Below are 19,509 nucleotides of genomic sequence, written 5' to 3'. Positions count from 1 at the left end.
GCTCTGGCTTCATCCCAGCAGAATGGAAAACAGCTACCATCATCCCTTTGCAGAAAGGGGATGCATCCATGGACCCCAGGAACTATAGACCCATTAGCCTGACCAGCCTTATCAGCAAGACCATGGAATGAATCATCATGGATCTTATTAAGAAAGATATAGGAAATCTTCAGATTCTTAAACCCACCCAGTTTGGCTTTGTCAAGTGGAGATCATGCCTGTTAAACTTGGTGAACTTCTTTGAGACATTCAACAAAACTCTAGACGAGGTCAATATGTGCATACGGCCTACCTAGACTTAGCCAAACTCACCCAGCTGGGTATCAACCCATATATTGTCAGGTGGGTTGCAAACTGGCTCACTGACAGAACTCATACAGTCAAAATAAGGGACTCCACCCCCTCCAGCAGACGCATAACCTGTAGTGTTCCACAGGGATTGGTTCTGGAACCTCTGTTGTTTGGAATCTATTTCTCTGAAGTGCAGGCTAAAACTAAAGGACTGTAGCTGACAAAGTTTGCTGATGACTGTAAACTGGGAGCGATCATTGAAACCTCTAATGATCTCAACATCCTACAAGAAGGTCTTCCACGGATTAATGACTGGTGCTAACGTCATGGTCTTAAACTTAATGCAAAAAAAATGCATTATCATCCCCTTTAGCAAGGGTGATGTTCCTGCAAACTAACACATCAATAGCAATACCCTAAGCATACAGTCAGTGGTGAGAGATCTGTGCACACATGTTGACAGCAACCTTAACTTCGATCACCATGCCTCTACAGTGGTAAGAAGGGATTTTATATTGCTCATCTCAGAGGTAAGGGCATTGCCTCCAGGAAAAAAAGAGGTTATAGCCCCCCGTTCTCTTCCTTCATCAGGCTAATAAAAGAGTAAACGCCCCCTTTGATATGTTCCTTTCCAAACACATGCAGCAATTGGAGAGACTACAAAGGTTCCTTATGAGAAAATTCAGGGTCTTCAAGATCTGTCTAATGCGGACAGACTGAAATCATTGTCATTTTACTCTGTGTCATACATACTGCTCAGAGGTGACCCAGCTTTGATGGAAATGCTGCGCATTCGCAAGTCAAATAGCACATGGGTCACTCGCTCAAAGGACCTTAACCTGGTATGTGACATCACAGAATTTTCTGGACAGACAGATTTGTCTCACAGAGGTTGCCCCACCTTTGGAACAAGCTTCCTACTCATGTTAAACAAAGCCCCTTGTTGCCCCCATTTAAGTGGAGTTTGGACGACTGGATGGGTAACGGGAAATTCACCTCAGGGGGTTCCACCTGTGTCCCTCCTGGACAGGGGCAACAGGTGCTGATTTTAGTGTCTGCTTGAACCAGACACCCTTGGGAACACTTGGCTAGGTTTGTAAGGGCCCTGGGACCATTAGCCTAGTAACTTCCTATGATCCTATGAATAGTGCCCTAGTGCTCTTCAGAGGGCTCTCCCTCACCACAATTGTCACACCACTTTGAGTCTGTCATCTTCCTGAATGGTAGACTTTGAATCCCAAGCCAAGTGTCTTTGCTGTACTACCATTCCATCTTTTCTCCTGCAAGCTGCATTCTTTCAATGAACCTACAATAAGTATAGCAATCCTTAGTTCATGTTTGGCAGACTGGTTTTGCATCCAACCTTTGCTCAGTAGGGCTGTCCCAGGTAACCCAAGCAAAGCAAATGGACACCAGATGGTCAGAACCATACTGACCCAGGACTGCTGGGCTTTATAGTGTGCACACACTGGTCAGTAAATGCACATAAAGCCCTACAACTCTTAGCATGGGTCCCAGGTGTATGTTGAAGTAGGCCAGGTCCTCAACCCATGCACATTTGGCGATATTAGTCAACATGACCAGATCACCAAGAGCCAGGTATTAGGCTGCAGAGTGGAGTGGCTAGCCCTGCCATGGTACACAGTCTGTGATTCTTATTCTCATATCTAGAGGATACTGCGTATCACAGCAGATGTCTAAACTGGTTGGTGTGTACAACTTGTCCATATAGGACACCATCTCGAGTCTGTGCTGCTGGCCACAGTTCCATTCTTGGATGAGGTTGAGGTGGAAACACCTATATCTTTTAGGAAAGTGGGAGGAAACCCACAGAGACCCAAGGAGAACATGCAAACATCATTCAGAAATTGGCCAGCGGTCAGGATCAAACCTTGTACCATGTGCATGGGAGGTGAAGACCTTAAACATTATGGCATCAGCTCTCTTCCCTCCAATTCTTCCATCAAGTTTTTAAAATCAAGTGGCTATTTTACAATATTTCATAGAATCTACCACTCTTTCACTTTGGTAGTGCTTTCCTGATTTCCATGCTGAATCTACTGCAGTTAGTATTTCACTTGCTATTCTAATATCCTCTCCTGTTGAATAATTCTAAAGCCACCTCTTCTTCACAGAATCCTGTATATCTGTGTTGTGTGACTTATGCCCCCTTTCCCTCCTCTAGAATGGACATTTCAGCACATACAACGTGTTGTCACAGTATGGTCCTTTCTCTGTGTCCTTCCTCTTCTGCACTGCTGCATTTGCATTATACATTCCTCAAAACTGCACATATTTATTGCAAACAAGTAGTGGCCTGAAAAAAAAATTGTCTCCTTTCAGCCATGAATGTAAAAATGGAAGAAAACAAGTCTCTACAGCTGCAGTTAGAAACTGTAATCACTAACCATCTGAATAAGATACACAGCACACAATGTGTAGCAGAGAATAGTAAATTATTCAGAAAAATTACACACATCAAGGAACTGTGCTATGAAAGGAAAATCTTGATATCACTTAAAATGACAGCTGTGACAAAAAGTTCTAGCACCTTCTCTTCATGATCTGTTAATTTACAATGAGTATAATAATCTGTTTTAGAAGTGCTGATGCCTAGCAATTCACCTTATACATGACAGTCCCACCCACTACAACTCCTTTAGAGTTGGATGCCTTTCATTTCTTACCACTGTTCCGGTGCACCACCAAATATAACATACTGAGTTCCTTTTTGTATCATCATGCAGACAGTTTTCACCATCATCTGTTATTCACCATCATCTGTTACCTTATCCATCAAGGTATGAGCTTCAAACAGGGTAGCCTGGTTTTCCAGCTATAACATAAGGTCTACTACGGAAAGTCCATATAGCACTGTTCTCACAATGTAACCACAAAAATGTCTGGTACCCATATGGTTTTCTAACACTGCCATCCCACTGCTGTCATCCTCTGACTCCTTTCTGATGACCGCCTCTCCATACATAAAGTTATCTTTTTTGAATCCACTCCTTGTCAGTCTATGCATCGACATTTGATAATGCAAATTAGAAATACCTTGCTAAAACCAAGATAGAACATGCTCCATCCATTTTTGTTGTGATCCATTAGGAAGATTGGGTCATGTTCATGTATGTATTTATTATAGCCTGCCATCTCTGAAGTGAGAGACCAATGCTCATTTCTGGCCATGAAAAAATTGGGTTGTCATCCTCCTTTTATAGCTTCTATGATGTACAAATATCTATAGCCATTATACTGTATAGGTAAATATGCTCTACTGTTGTTTTTCATTTCCTATTGTACATCCGCGGTGGTGCAGCGGTAGCATTGTTGCCTTACAGCAAGAGGTTCTCCTGTTCGATTCTCGGCCGGAGTGCAGGGAGTGCCTTCTGTGTGGAGTCTGCATGTCCTCCCCGCGGTTGGGTGGGCGTTCGAAAGACATGCATAAATGGGCGTGCCTTCGTTGAAGGTTGAACGTCAAGCTGGCACCTCGGCGTTCGTGAAAATCTACTGCCAATCATTAGCGGACCGTACTTCCGCTGTGGCGACCACTAACCGGGAAAAGCCGAAAGACCAACAAACATTGGAGTGCTCTTTCCTTTCCAGTGGGCCAGTCTCCAATCACAGTAGCATACCAGGTATGCAATTTCAAGCAAAGTGTATAGTAAACACATAAATGAAATTAAATATTTAATCGTAAATGAAGAAACTTCTTAAAGATAGTCTGACATTTTCTTTAAACTAATCTCTATTAGATAACTGATGTCATTCTTTTAAATGAGTATGTGATATGCAGCTGTCTCTTAGCATTGATAAATTATGTGCATTAATTTTGTATGTGTATTGTAAATTAAATGAACATACTTTGGTTGGGAGACAAGCTAATACTGAACATCAGTGACAATGTAAAAATGCAGGGCAGACGTCTGCCTTGTTTATAGAGAACAGATCATGCTGGCAGAACTGCTTTTGCAATCAAAGGGAGGAATGAAGCTCTAAAGTGACAAACGAAGGAACAAGCTTCTGCTGAAAACAGCGCATTTTATGCTGGATTCTATCAGCCTAGCAACAGAAACACATAACAAGAGAAAGAAAGATGAATCACGCAAGAATATACTCCGAAATATGAAACTGATTTATGGAAATTAACTGAGAAGACATGAACTTTTTGCAAATGTTGAGCCATTGAGACTCCTCACCTACTTAGTTTAGTATATATAAAATTGAATTATGATATCAGTAGTGTATATCCTAATTAAAGTATAAATTTATTTACCTTCTTGCTTGTAATTTAATTGTGTCCTGCCATCTTTATACTTCATTACCCATATCAGCTAACAGTCTGCTTCATAATATCAAGTAAATTCTTGTCAGTCAGTACAAATGAGTCACAATTTCCTACAGCCTATGCTACGTAGTTCCTATCACAGCTGTTCAAAGCAAGTACATTTAATTTTGTCAATATAGAGGGGTCTTTGGCACATTTTGTAATTTTATTTCTATTTTACTAATACATCAACCTCTTCAGATAGACATTTGTTAATTTTATATACAGTACTTGGATTTATATGTTGGCCTGAGGAATTGAGAAAAAGTGTTTTGGTACCAATTTTTAAGAATAAGGGTGATGTGCAAAGCTGTAGTAACTACAGAGGGATTAAACTGACCAGTCACAGCATGAAGTTATGGTAAAGAGTAGTGGAAGCTAGGTTAAGAAGGGAGGTGATGTTAAGAGATCAGCAGTATGGTTTCATGCCTGGAAAGAGCACTACAGATGCAATGTTTGCTCTGAGAGTGTTGATGGAAAAGTACAGAGAATGTCAGAAGGAGTTGCATTGTGTCTTTGTGGACTTAGAGAAAGCATATGACAGGGTGCCTAGAGAGGAGTTGTGGTACTGTATGAGGAAGTCGGGAGTGTCAGAGAAGTATGTAAGAGTGGTACAAGATATGTACGAGGGTAGTGTGACAGCGGTGAGGTCTACAGTGGGAGTGACGGATGTGTTTAAGGTGGAGGTGGATTACATCAAGGATCAGCTCTGAGCCCTTTCTTATTTGCAATGGTGATGGACAGGTTGACAGACGAGATCAGACAGGCGTCCCCGTGGACTATGATGTTTGCAGATGACATTGTGATCTGTAGTGAGAGTAGGGAACAGGTGGAGGAGACCCTGGAGAGGTGGAGATATGCTCTAAAGAGAAGAGGAATGAAGGTCAGCAGGACTAAAACAGAATATATGTGTGTGAATGAGAGGTAGGATAGAGGAATGGTGAGGATGCAGGGAGTAGAGGTGGCGAAGGTGGATGAGTTTAAATACTTGGGATCAACAGTTCAGAGTAATGGTGAGTGTGGAAGAGAGGTGAAGAAGAGCAGACAGGCAGGATGGAGTGGGTGGAGAAGAGTGTCAGGAGTGATTTGTGACAGACGAGTACCAGTAAGAGTGAAAGGGAAGGTCTACAAGAGGATAGTGAGACCAGCTATGTTATATGGATTGGAGACAGCGGCACTGACAAAAAGGCAGGAGTCAGAGCTTGACGTGGCAGAATTGAAGATGTTAAGATTTGCACTGGGTGTGACGAGGATGGACAGGATTAGGAATAAGTATATTAGAGGCTCAGCCCAGGTTGGAAGGTTTGGAGACAAAGCCAGAGAGGCAAGATTACGTTGGTTTGGACATGTGCTGAGGAGGCATGCAGAGTATACTGGGAAAAAGATGCTAAGGATGAAGCTGCCAGGTAACAGGAAAAGAGGGAGGCCTAAAATAAGGTTTATGTATGTGGTGAGAGAGGACATGCCGGTGGTTGGTGTGATAGAGCAAGATGCAGGGGACAGGAAGAAATGGAAACAGTTGATCTGCTGTGGTGACCCCTAACGGGAGCAGCTGAAAGAATAAGAAGAAGACTTAGATTCATGTGTTGTCTTCTTTTACTTTAAATCTGTTATACTATGGAACCTTGCATCGCACCTCAATGATTTACAAATGCTGGGATTCTAGGCACAAATAGCAATCTTACATAGTAGCTAAGCAAAGGATGAGAGGATTTAAAGACAATGTGTAATAAATGATCAGAATAGCTATGAGCCACAACAGAAACTGAACTCCAGAATATTAATACAGGTGTGCAGTACTTGTCTATGAATCCTGCCAAAAACATTTAAGACCAAAACCCTGGAGACGAAAATACCTAAACCACAACATCCTAAAATGTCACACTGTACTTTCCACAAACCTCATATTCCAAGATTATGCAAGGATGCAAAACCTTATTTTATAAACTATGTAAGGAGAGCTATAGCCCTCTCTCAAACACACAGACACAAACAAACACACAGACACATATACCTGCCGCTTAGTTATTGTCACCCCAGCACCATACAGCCTTCTATAGTAATACAATGCCCGCTTTCAGGTGCACCTGAGTGATGACCTAATCTCCAAAGACATGTAACCTCTGAGTGAATATTTTTAACTAGTGGGAGTTTGGTGTGTTACAGATCCTCTCAAAGAGCTTTTCTCTTGGAATTTTTACTGTTACAAAGATGTGTTTTTAGACTTGCATTTGGCAATTTTCCACATAGTGTGCCTTTAAGCATTTTTAGTTTCAGGCTTTTGAGTTCATGATTTTGGGTTAGAACGTGATAACTAGGGAATCGTGCAGTGAGCACACAATAAGTATATTAGAACGGTGTTAAGCCCTGCTGTCCTTTTTTAAGGATGGTAGGGCATTGTTAAGCAATAACCCTGACTAACTTTTTTCCTTTTAAACTAATAATTACTCTGAAACGTTATAATTTTACTCTAAAGAAGCAAAATACTTTATTATTGCAAATAAAATGTATGTATATATTAGATATTGCACCATCTCTTGTACATTACCCATTGATGCTTACTGCTAATGTTATCCTCACTGACTATTGTATTTGTACAAAAAAAAAAAATAAAATAATATTTTCTTGTTACAATTGTATTTTTTAGTCTGATCTGTTGTGACTTTTATATTTCTGTTTCTTTTTGTATGTTTTTCTTGGAGCTTTTCTCCCCAGGCCTCTACTGAAAATGGACATGTATCCAGCTAGAGTAGCCCGGTCAACAAATGTAAAATAAATAATCCTTGACTGTGTGTGGGTATATCAGGATTTACCCGTGACTGGTATGGTTATTCACAAGGGCCCACTATGGGTAAATCCTGATATACACAAGCACAGTGTCGTGCACTGAAGGAGAAGTAATGGAGGAAAGAGTGCCTCTGTTGCTGTGTTGTTTTTTCCATCAAACACACTGTTAATGCAAGAAATCTGAGCAAAGTTCAACATAATGGAGGGACAAAGGTCCAGAAATCGAGACAGATTTTAATTATTGCTCTTATAAACTTAGAAAGTTCCTGGAAAAAGAAGTTGTGTGCTAGCGTGCATTTTTGGAAGGATATGAAGCCTGAACCTGTAATGTCTGTTATTATATAATCACTTCAATCCACAGTGGCTTGCCAGAAAAATACAATTTTTATGAGGAACAGACCAAAACTATGAGCTAAAAATCGAAAATCTGGACAGCTGAGAGATGCAAGAGTCTGAAGAGATTTTAGGATGGATAGAACAGAAATATAAGGAAAATCAGGTACATTTCTTTTTCTTTAGTTTTGAACATTATACCTGATTTAAAGTATGAAGTAGGCATAGTTGAAGTCTGAAGTATATGCCAATAGGAAAGTCTGGCTGCTCAATGGTACGTCAGGGCTGAATTTTTTGCTTTTGGTACAGTATATGCTCAATTTACAAAGGGCACGCTCATTGGGCTGTTCAGTCAGCATGCATGTTTCTGAATGGCAATGGGCCGTTATTGTATAATATATTTTATTTTATGTTGAATGAATTACTGTAGACATATGATAAAATGTTGCTGTACCTTTGTATTATAGTTATCTTACCACAAGAGAAGGTAACAAAAACAATTTTATAATTACCCTGCTCACTTGAGAGTTTCCCATGGTAGGCTCCTTCTCAGCATCAGCATAGGAAATAAAATTGAGGTCTCCCAGTTATGTGCCTTTGCATTCAGTAACATGCATATATATGTGTATATATATATATATATATATATATATATATATATCTGTATGTAGGAAATTCACCCCAGGGATCACGTCAGTTGCCCTGCTAGACGGGGGTCCAGGGAAGAAATAGCCAGGGAATTGTTATGGCTAGGCTTCTATAGGCCCTATGGACGATAGCCTAGTACCAACCTATGAACATAAGCAGATTTTCTTCCCTTTTGAAGTTCAGTCATGTTTCTTTCTGGCTGGGGACTTAAAATGGTCTCTAGATGCAGCACATATACCGCAGAAATATAAATGACATTAACTACATATCAAAACTAAACCCTAGCAAGACTCGCCTTTTACTTAGTATCTTCCTATAAAGTTTAATCCTCCATCACGACTGTCAAAACCATTTCTTTGTGTCAGTATCAAACATAAAGCTATTTTGCTCTGTTACAGAACATTCTTTCCACTCTATTACTAAGAAATGAATGACTACAAGAATTAATTAATTAACTAACAAATTAATGAGTTAATGAATGAATGATTTATATGCCCAGTATCTTAAGTTTATAGCAGGATGTTGTAAGGATAGATCTGTCATATTATATGTGGATTATTACATTAATAAAACAACAGTTATATATTTAAGCAATATCCCATGCCTTGGAGTGCGAATGCTGGATTTACCCACAGATGGTGTGGTTTGATCATAAGGGCAAACAAAGACATCAGTGATTAAATCCAGCATTACCAAACAAGAGTCAGTGCACAATGGTCAGTAAATCAGAATAATAACTGTATTAATATATTTTGCTTTACAAATATATATATCAAAACTCATTGGTCCTACACGATTAACAGACCACTTTTGGCATTCAGTGCCTTCATCAGTGTTTTAGACCCAATGAAAAGTGTAGATTTAAATATACACATATCTAGCTCCCATTGGTGAATTAGATATATTCATTTAAACCAGGTGAAAACAAGCCCCTAATCTAATAATCCATGACTTATCTTTTTTATTCAATATATTGTGCCAACCAGATCTGTTTGATCTATTATAAACAATTATATCAACAACAGTAAGCATACATTTTGCAGTAGGATGTTTCTTGGTATGTTTGAAAAGTGCATTGGACATACATCCATTCCTAATGTCACTCATAGGTTCTGATATACACATTTTTAAAGGATGAGAAGTTTGTCTAATATAAAATGCTGAGCAATTGCATAATAAAAGATAAATGACCGACATTTGAAAGAACTTAGATGTATTTTTTGTGGAAGATTGTTGTGTCTTACTTATATATCTACACATAGAACAATGACCACAGGATTGACAACCCTGCAGAAAGCCCCCATCCACAGTTGTCTGTCTAACAATATCTGAAGAAACATTTTTCTCTTTATAATGACTAAATCAGCATTCCAATGTTTTTCCCCTATGGTATGAAAACAAACAACTGGCTGGTAATATCACACTTAACATCTTGTCTGATAATAAAGTATCCCACTGTTTGTGTATAACATTATTGAAAAAGGAAGTATTATTGCCAAAACTTGTAACTAACTTCAATTTATTATCAACAATTTTTGTATCTTTGTATTGCAAGAGCTGTCTTCTAGCAATCCCCTTAACCAAGTCTCATACCTGTATAACTTTATTATATCTATTACTTTGAGAAACTACCGTGTCTTCACTATAATAAGGAATTATATCAGATGATTGTATAATACAAATGTCAGCTATAATAGCATAGAATGTAATTTTTGGTCTACTGTAAGTCTTGTACATTTTTTGTATAATTTCTTGTATAAGTTTTGTATCATTTTTTTTGTATAAGGTTTGTATAATTTCTGTATGTGGAGCTTTTCTCCTCAGGCCTCCGCTGAAAATGGGTCTTATCCCAGTCGGACTTTCCCGGTAAACAAATGTAAAATAAATATCTATATCCTCGATTTTAGAATCGGTGCACCAATTCAGATTTTTGTCGATTACATTCTTCAGTCTCCGAACAAATCCTTTGTATACTTAAGGATTGAGACTTAGGTATATTATGAATAATATGACCAGTATGACTGCTAGTAGCATGCAGTAATGTATTAAATTGAGGGCATTTATGAAAAATTGTATTTTGTAATGTACTATCACTATTCTTCTGAACATTTATATCAAAATAGGTAATATGTCTGAGATCATATTTAGCCTGTAAATTCTATCACCCATTTATTTTGATTTAAATATTCTACAAATTCAGTTAACTAAATAAGATCTGACTTCCAGACCATCCAACAGTCATCCAGGTATCTCCGCCAAATACCAATTGCACCAAAAAATTATTGTGGCTTGGATCATATATTATCTGTTCTTCCAAAAAAACCATAAAAATGTCAGCATATATAGTGCAAATGAAGCTTCCATTGCTGTACCCTTAAGTTGTAAATAACACCATTAAAATAAAATATGTTTTTGGTGAGTAAATGTTCTGTCAAACACCAAAGAAATTAGTTAAATCCAGGACTATAGAGGGGTATGCGATCTAGCCAATATTCCAAAGCCATAAGGACTGCATAGTGTGGTACATTTGTATAAAGAGCAGACATCTAATGTGCACATATACCAACCCTCTTCTAACTCCATATCCTGTATAATATTCAAAAATTGTGTTGTATCCTGGATTCTGGAACGTATACCCACTAACAATGGTTGTAAAAATTGTGTTAGGTAAGTTAATGATACTCCCAAAAACAACTGGCCTACTTGGGGGGATGTTTGAAATCTTTATGAATTTTAGGGACCATATAAAAATATTGTTGTATAGGATCCTGAACAATCAGATGGAAAACCACTTCCTCAGATTTAATGCTCTCACCCAAAGCTAGGTGTAAAAAACATCAATCTCTGCTTTGATTTTAAAAGTAGGATCTAACACTATTTTATTATAAAAATGGTCATCAGAAAGCTGTCTTTGAGCTTTTGCCAAATACATGGTTCAATCCTTATACAACCACTGCACCCCCTTTTATCAGCCATGTTAATTACTACTTGTTTGTTCCTTTGTAGATTATTCAAAGGATCCTGTTGGGGTCTGGAAAAATTCCTATAATAAATAGCCATATTCGATCTAAAATTAAAATGTAGCTGTTTTAATACTTGTTGAAAAGCAGCAACAAATTTATTAGATGGGGTATAAAGTTAGTTCTTTGACATCTGAACTCATTATGATCTGCATCAGAAAATGTTGCTTTATTATAAAAAATAATTTCAGATTTAAATTTTTACAAAAACTAACAACATCATTAGCAAAAACCTCCTCCGAAACAAAATAACTGTGTATAAAATGTAACCCTTTGTTTAACAAATCAGACTCAGTCGCAGTGAAGTGAACCAAAGAAATATTTATGTACATTAGGAAATACTGTTACTTCGGAATCAACATATGTAGCAAAGTCTCTAAACTTGGTGTTTTGGCATTGTTTTCTTTGGTGTTTTTGACCAGCTCTTCTCCGAAATCTAAAGGGGTTGTGACATTTCTTTTCTTAGCTGCCAGAGACACATGCATAGCTTCAATATCAGTGTCCAAAGCTAAAGATGAATCCTCAGCTGATGGCTCACACACATCTGATTTTTTAAGAATGGATTTTCTCCTTTTATGTTTAGCCACACAATGAACACGATCGGTACTGTTAGAAAATTTAACGGTCTTTTGTGACACAGAGGGTTTACTCTGAGCATAATATCACATATCTCTATTAAATTTATTGAGTTTATGCTCCTTTAATTCCTTCTCTGTGGACACTAAACCTTTAGTTAACCTAAGAAAATGTTCATGGTAAGAATCTTGCTTCTCACACACCTTAGCTTGGCTAATCAAATTCGAAACCTCTTCTACAGATTTTGTTACACTACATTCATAAAAAGAGCAAAGGAGCTTAATAAAATATATCAGTGCTTGCTGTCTGTTGTGCCTTGGACCATTCTTTCAACAAAATGTCATCACATTGTTTAACAAAGGGTTGCAACCTTATTTGCAAACCCAGTGGTTTTCAACCTTTTAAAATATAAGCTTTGAATAATTTCAAATGCCAAACATTCGACCTCAGATTTTTTATTGCTGCCAATAGTTGTTTGAAAATCCCAGTATATGAAGCCGATAGAACACTGTTGTCTATACCACTTTCAGGTCTGGAAATCCAAAAAAGCAGTCATCATCTTTATCAGCAGACAGCCTGTCTAACGGTTCCAATAGATCCATATGAAAATCGGTTAGAAATATAATATTTAAACCTAAAATTTAGCCTACCAACTTAACATACAGTGAGTCAGTGTTCATAGATGTAAACAAGACTTCCACGTTCAGGTATGTCTTAGGCGTTAATAAACATTGCCGCAAAGTTCAAGAACATGTGAAAGACACCAACAGTACTTACAATTGCAGCTTATTAATAAATATGAAAGATATCCAAAAGAACGCTATCTCCCATGACTTACTGTGACCATATAAAATACCTTAGTTGAGATCACAGAATGGTTGCCAAAAAACATGAAAAAGCAGCATTACCCACACCATAGATGGGATAGTGCTATTATGCAATGACATTATTTAAGAAAGAAATTGCTTACCTTTCTTAAATAATGTCTTTGCATAATGGCACTGTTGTGTGCCTCCAAGCTGTTTCCCTGTTTGTCTGCATTTTCTGATGTATTGTGCGTGCATATGGGACTTACAGTCTCATGCTTGCACAGTATTATCAGTGTTGTTCAACAGAAGCAATGGAGAAAAAAGAATCCCCACTGCTTTTTTTTTTATTTATTTATTTTAATTATGAGGAAAAATGCATTTGAGATTGTGCAGAAATGCAAGGAAAATCAGTTGCATTTTTGTTTCTTTAGTTTTGTAGAATATACCTATTTTTTCTTGCATTTGGTTTGCTGTTGAAGCATGTATCAATAGAAACGTCTAGCCGCTCAATGGTACTTCAGTGGCTGGACTGTTTTCTATTGGCATATGCTCGATTTACAATGGGCATGCCGGTTGGGCTGAATAATCAGTGTGCAAGATTTTAATACTAATAAGAAGTCATTGTATAAGTACTACTTTGTTAACAATGTAGGTAGGCTGATCTAAAAATGTCATTTACAGGCACATCTTGATTGCTTAAATAAAATCTATACTGTACAGACAAAAGATGTGTATGGCAAATCGTATCATCATCGATAAAAACATTTAGCAACATGAACTCAAGTTAAATTAATAAATGGTCAGCTGTGAGAAAACATCCAGTGATACAATTTACAGATTATCCCAAAGATTATATGTAAATGCATACAAGTGTGAGATAAGGCATGCAATAAATTGCAGCCTAGAGGTAAAAAATATATATATATATATATATATATATATATATATATATATATATATATATGAATGAAGAAACACTCACTGGTTGCGGGGGTCTAGAACCAGGCTGCGAGGACTGGTGATGTTAGTAGAAAGCAGGACTGTTCGGTATTTCCCATCCAGAGTGGACACTTCAATGGTTTCCAGCACTGAGTCAAGCCAGTAAATATTTCGTCCCACCCAGTCAACTGCAATGCTTTCAGTCTGTGTCACACCACTGTCAAACAGCTGGAAACATTAAAAACAAGAACCATGAAGTATATTTTATAAGACTAATTAGATTTTATCATTCTGTAAAAATGTGAACATTTTCATTTTCCATTAGCATGCAGAAATAAAAAAAATACCCTGCAGATATCATAATAAGCACAGTAGCTCAGGGATACAATCTCAACTTCATAGCACCATTGTATGGGTATCAGTAGTGTCCATACGTCTCAACTGTCTAGATTTTCTCAGAATTTTTCCCCTCATAATTTTGATCTGCTTTGCATAAAATTTGTGTTTTTCGAGCAAATCACTGAGGACTGAAGTCACTAAACAATGACACGCTTTTAAGTTTTAGACTTGCTGCACACATCTTATTGTTCTAGCGACTGTCTAAATTTGTAAGAGCAATATTTAAAATGTGTCCATATTTTTGTGCCTTTGTCCCCCCATTATTTTAGGCTTTGTCCATATTTCTAGTGCTCATCTATATCTATATATCTGTATATCTATATCTAATATATGTGTATATATATATATATATATATATATATATATATATATCTATGAAATAGACACTTCACTTACACGGAAGTCACTCCTCCAGACAGGATTTGATTTATTCCCCAGTAATTATGTCCAGACTGTACCTGCCCCTCTTTGTAAACTGCAGTAGTTCTCTGGATGTTTCCTTTCAATAGTAACTCAGTCTTATCTCTGTAGAGTACAAAGGGCTAAAAGCTGATTTATGAACTTGTAAAAAAATTAAAAAGTATCCTTTTTCAAAGCAGCTCTTTCCTATTTATTTGTGCATTATGCTCTGTATTTTAAGGAGTATGCATACAGCTGTATCTTACATTTCTCAATTATATTTTTTCATTGATTTAGCTTGCCTCAATATCTGAATACAAACATCAATATTAGTGTAGTAGATTTTCATCCATTTATGTAAAATATATATATTTAATTTACAATACCCATGAATTCATTCCTGCTCATACATAGGCACATAAAGTCTTGATGATGCAGTTTTCCCCGATGCCATGTGATTTATATATATTCCTTTACGGTTTACCCATCCATATGCTACTCATGAGCCAAGAAATATGTTTTTAAAATGCAGTCATAAATGTTTTTATATTTCTAACATTTCTTATAAACTTGAAAATTGAAAAGACTTACTGCACTTTGGGGGAAGGGGGGCTGTGGCAGGCATTATTAGTTGAACCAACAAATGCCAGCAGAAAAATATGATTATGAGGCTTTTCATTGTAGGTTTGGCTCTTCCTGGTATACAAAGACTCTTATTTGCATGTTTATTAAGAAAAGGCAGATATATCAAAAAGAAGAATCCACAGGAGTGTCAGCCAGCTGAGAAACACACCAGATGACATCAACATACTGTAAAACTATAATGCATTAGTAGCCTCTTGCCTGGAGAGACAGATGCATAGACCAAATTAAAAACGTAATTACTGAATCAAAGTTATCCACCAAATGTGTACACTCTGTATGCACCTGATAGGCATGTGTCTACAAAAAGTTGAAATATTAACAAATTCTGATTATTTAGATTTTTTTACAAATAGAAGATAATGGGGTACTGTTTACCTTCCCTTAATGCATGTTAGTGAGTAAAGTCCTGTGGTGGAGAAATGTGCAGATGAGTGAAATAACACATAGCTTTGTTTTACCCATATACACATGAAACAAATATGGCAGAATAACTCCTACACAGAAAAGTCCATATTCTAACTTATTATGTCACATTCCTTTTGCTTAGCTACTTGGTAGGCAGAAGTATTTTGTGTACTGAGTACTGATGTTTAGCACAGATGATTCACCACGCTAAAGGTAAAACCGTAACCCACATACTTGAGTCATGTTATCTGGAATGATGGAATGTGCAATCTTGCATGGCTAGATGGTTATGGGAAGGTATAAGGTCAAAAGCTGGGCAAACTTCAGTCCTTCTAATCATGCATCAGAATATCTAATACACATACATCTGATAAAGATTATAGCAGCTATAAAATTGGACTAATGGCTGAATTAATGTCATTTTGTGCATGAGACAGGTTGGTTATATTCCAGTTAGAGTACTAAATGAGTGTGCATTGTTTGCAACACACCTTGGTGAAGCCCATGGACTTCCTGCACTGGTCTGGATTACTGTGCTTCCAATATGTGGTGGATATATAAGCCAAAATATAGTCCCAAGGGATGCAAATAAGTGTGGGGGCAACATTAAATGAAAAAGTAAGCATAGAAGTTTAATTAGATGAGGTTATTTATGTTTTTGTTTATGCATTTAATGTTTTATGGATATTTGGTTGTAATATTTTTTAGCGTTTTTTGAAATAGTAATGTATTTTTTGGTACTCTTAACATGAACAAAGAGGGTTGCTTGTGTATCCCTTTAATAGAAAACAATGACTTGTTTAGTAATGTGATTTATTGGTGATTTAAATGTTTAGAAATGGATATTATTTGTCTGAAGACTTTCATCTATTAGATTTCAACAAAAGTGCTACCGTTAATATATAAGTCCGTATCTCCAGTTGCGTGTCTTTTATTTTCTTGGTTAGTTTGTTCATCTTTTAGTCAGTTTGTTAAGTACCTGAATGTGCTTAAATTTGTGGTGATAAATGAAAGCAAATATTTCTGAGCACCAGAATTTCGTTAATCGATTCACTTTCTCAATATTGAACATTTTCTCTAGTAGGCTCATATTTGGGTAGAGACACTTCTGATTCTTTGGTACATCTATCTAAATGGAATTATGGAATTTGCTGCTTTAGTTTTTGGCCACAAATTTAGTTTGGTCCTATCACTGCATAATTCTCTGTAAACTGTCCACTCAGTTTCTGAAGCTCATGCCAGACAACCAAAACTCAGAATCTGTAAAGAATGTCCCATCAGTTTTCAATATCATCACAGCCTCAGTTTAGGGACAACATGCATGGAAAAGAGAGTATATTTCTGCATGAATGCATTCAAAATATTCCTTTCAAACTTTGCAACACAGAGATTCCCTAATAACTTTATTCTTAAGGAATATTTCAAAGATGTCATTTTATAATTTTAATCTTTATGTAAGTGAAAGCAATCTGGACACAAACAATTGAAGCAAAATTGACTTACCACTTTACGGTCTGTGCCATTCCGGAAAGCAGTCCATATCATGTCCTCTGATGTGTCAGCCCAGATAATCCTGTGAGTTAATGCATCAAAGTCCACGTCTGCGATATTAACTCCATTGGTCACAACAGATCGTATGACATTAGGCTCGGTGTTAAGATTATAGGAAACAATTTGATTGCGGCTGGTTACCAGAAGCAAAGCTTCCCTTGGGTCTGTCAAATCAAAATACAGGAATTTTTTAAAAAAATCAATAAAATAAGCATTATGGGTTTCATCTTGTTTCTTTACATCTTAGTGGATCACTAACAGATATTCATGGCACAGAATTATGACCATCTTAAACCCAAGCAGCCTGAAAGCTTTATAATTTAGCTCAGAAAATTAATGTTATCAGCTACTAATCAGCTACATCCAACAGTCTGGGGTTTGATTCCCTCGGCTTTCAAATTTCAGTTGTATGTCAATAACTAAGTCACTTAACTAGACAGCACTGCTGGGATATCACTGAAAAACAGGTACTAAGCTATTGTACTTACTCAGAAATGAAACAAAATGTGTTTGGTGGGCATATTTAGATAAGGAATAAAATATATAAGATTATGTTTAAAAGGGAAGCGCAGTGGTACAGCAATTAACATTGCTGCGTCGCAGTGCTTTGTTTTGCTGTTCAGTTCCTTGCTGAGAACTTTCTGTGCAGAGTTTACATGTGCTCTTTGTGTGGGTGTTCATGTGTGTTTTCATGGAGGAAGGAGTGGGACTCAGTTTCCTTGCATATCCCCAAGACTCATGGGTAATAGAATTGGGATGGTCCCAACTGCCTTGAGGTATTTCTGCAGTGCATGTATGAGTGCGTATGCATCCTGTGATAACCAACTTTCTTTCCCAGATTTGTTCCTGCCTTGTACCCACTGCTTACTAGGCTATGATTTGCTAGATAATTTATGGTTTGCAAGTTATATGCTAGATAAATGAATCCCCTAGTAGTTGGTGCAGATAATCAAGGTTATTAACTGTTAAAGAGCTAGTTCCTGTAGTACAGGGTTTAATTGCAACAGTCTCCTCTTGCTTTCTATGTGACCTTAAGCAAGTCCCTTAACCAGCCAGTGCTTTGAAGTAATTGGAAATTTGATTCAGGCTCCTCAATGGTCTCCTGGATGCATGCCTATCAACTACCTATGAATAAATCCAGTAAAGGTGTACTAAGAAAAATAGGACATCTAAAAAAACTGTTTGTATAAATAAAATGTAAAGTTTTAATGCTTAGACCACATATACATGTACACACACACACACACACATATATATATATATATATATATATATATATATATATATATAAAGTAAGTACTGAAAAAATGAATGAATGAATGAATGAATGAAAACATTACTTGAATTGTGTTACAAATTAGATGTAGATGGGTCTATGTTCAGCACAGCCGTCAAATGGAAAAATCGCCGAACAGCATTATGTCAAAACTACCATTCAGCAAAACTCCTCCCCCCGATAATTATATGTGCCAGCAATGGGAAAAGGGCAAATTTCCTGATCACTAAAATAATACAATCTTATTCAGTGACTAACATGTTCGATGAGACATGCCGTTTGATGCTTTTCCCATTCGATGGTTGAACAAAGACCCTTACAGTCTTCTCACTGACTAACATGTTTGATGAGACATGCCATTTGATGCTTTTTCCATTAGATGGGTGAACATAGACCCGTGAAGTCTTACTCACTGACTAACATATTCGATGAGACATGCCGTTCGATGCTTTTCCCATTTGATGGTTAAACATAGACCTGATGCAGACAGTATGCAATCATTCCATAAATGTTCATGCACACGGCCTGTTTAGAGACTGAATCTGTAATTTTATGTATTAGATCATAGTCACGTTAAAGTAGTTCTCGGACATATGACCTATTTTCAATGAAGAAAAAAAGACACCGATTGCCCAGCAGGGCAAGGCTCTTTATTCACCCCTCACCCACCAAGCGACTAAGCAGCTCACCCTACTATTCAGGCATGACCAAAGGGCAATTTCAGGTGTACTCTCCAATCCAGCTGGTAAATTTGACTATCCTGAGGCAATGTTACAACTGCCTCATGTACAGAGACAACCCTCTCCTCCTACCACAAAACACTAACATATGTGAGAGATGCATTTATACAACCAAACTGGAAGCTATGCTGTCTCCACCCAAGACTGAAACAGACAGTCAGAGAAGGATAACACTTGCACCACACCTCCAGCTGCACACAGACCTACGAAAACAGCACTGGCAAAAAATATACATACATACACAAAATCATACTCGGTGGCTCTAAATAAAAACCTGCAAAAGCATCAGAGAGCTCAAAAGCAGACACCCAAACAACCTGCACCTCCCATCACAAACCAGACAACACATAAAACACAAAAT

At 37.3% G+C, this 19,509-nt stretch overlaps 1 protein-coding gene across 1 annotated transcript in view; it reads right to left on the bottom strand.

Annotated features, from left to right (window-relative positions):
• Positions 1–19,509, bottom strand: part of LOC122788060 (low-density lipoprotein receptor-related protein 2-like) — a 1,238,079-nt gene that overhangs the window by 786,867 nt on the left and 431,703 nt on the right. The window contains exons 28-29 of the mRNA XM_044054982.1: positions 17,085–17,296; positions 13,777–13,961 (exon numbers count right to left, since the gene is read on the bottom strand). Of these exons, the coding sequence (XP_043910917.1) occupies positions 13,777–13,961; positions 17,085–17,296 (397 nt within the window). The remainder of the gene's footprint in view (positions 1–13,776; positions 13,962–17,084; positions 17,297–19,509) is intronic.

Source organism: Protopterus annectens, chromosome 13.part0 (genome assembly GCF_019279795.1).
Source record: "Protopterus annectens isolate FY-2018-M chromosome 13.part0, PAN1.0, whole genome shotgun sequence".
Classification (NCBI taxonomy): Eukaryota; Metazoa; Chordata; order Ceratodontiformes; family Protopteridae; genus Protopterus; species Protopterus annectens.
This window is presented reverse-complemented; position numbering and strand designations above follow the sequence as displayed.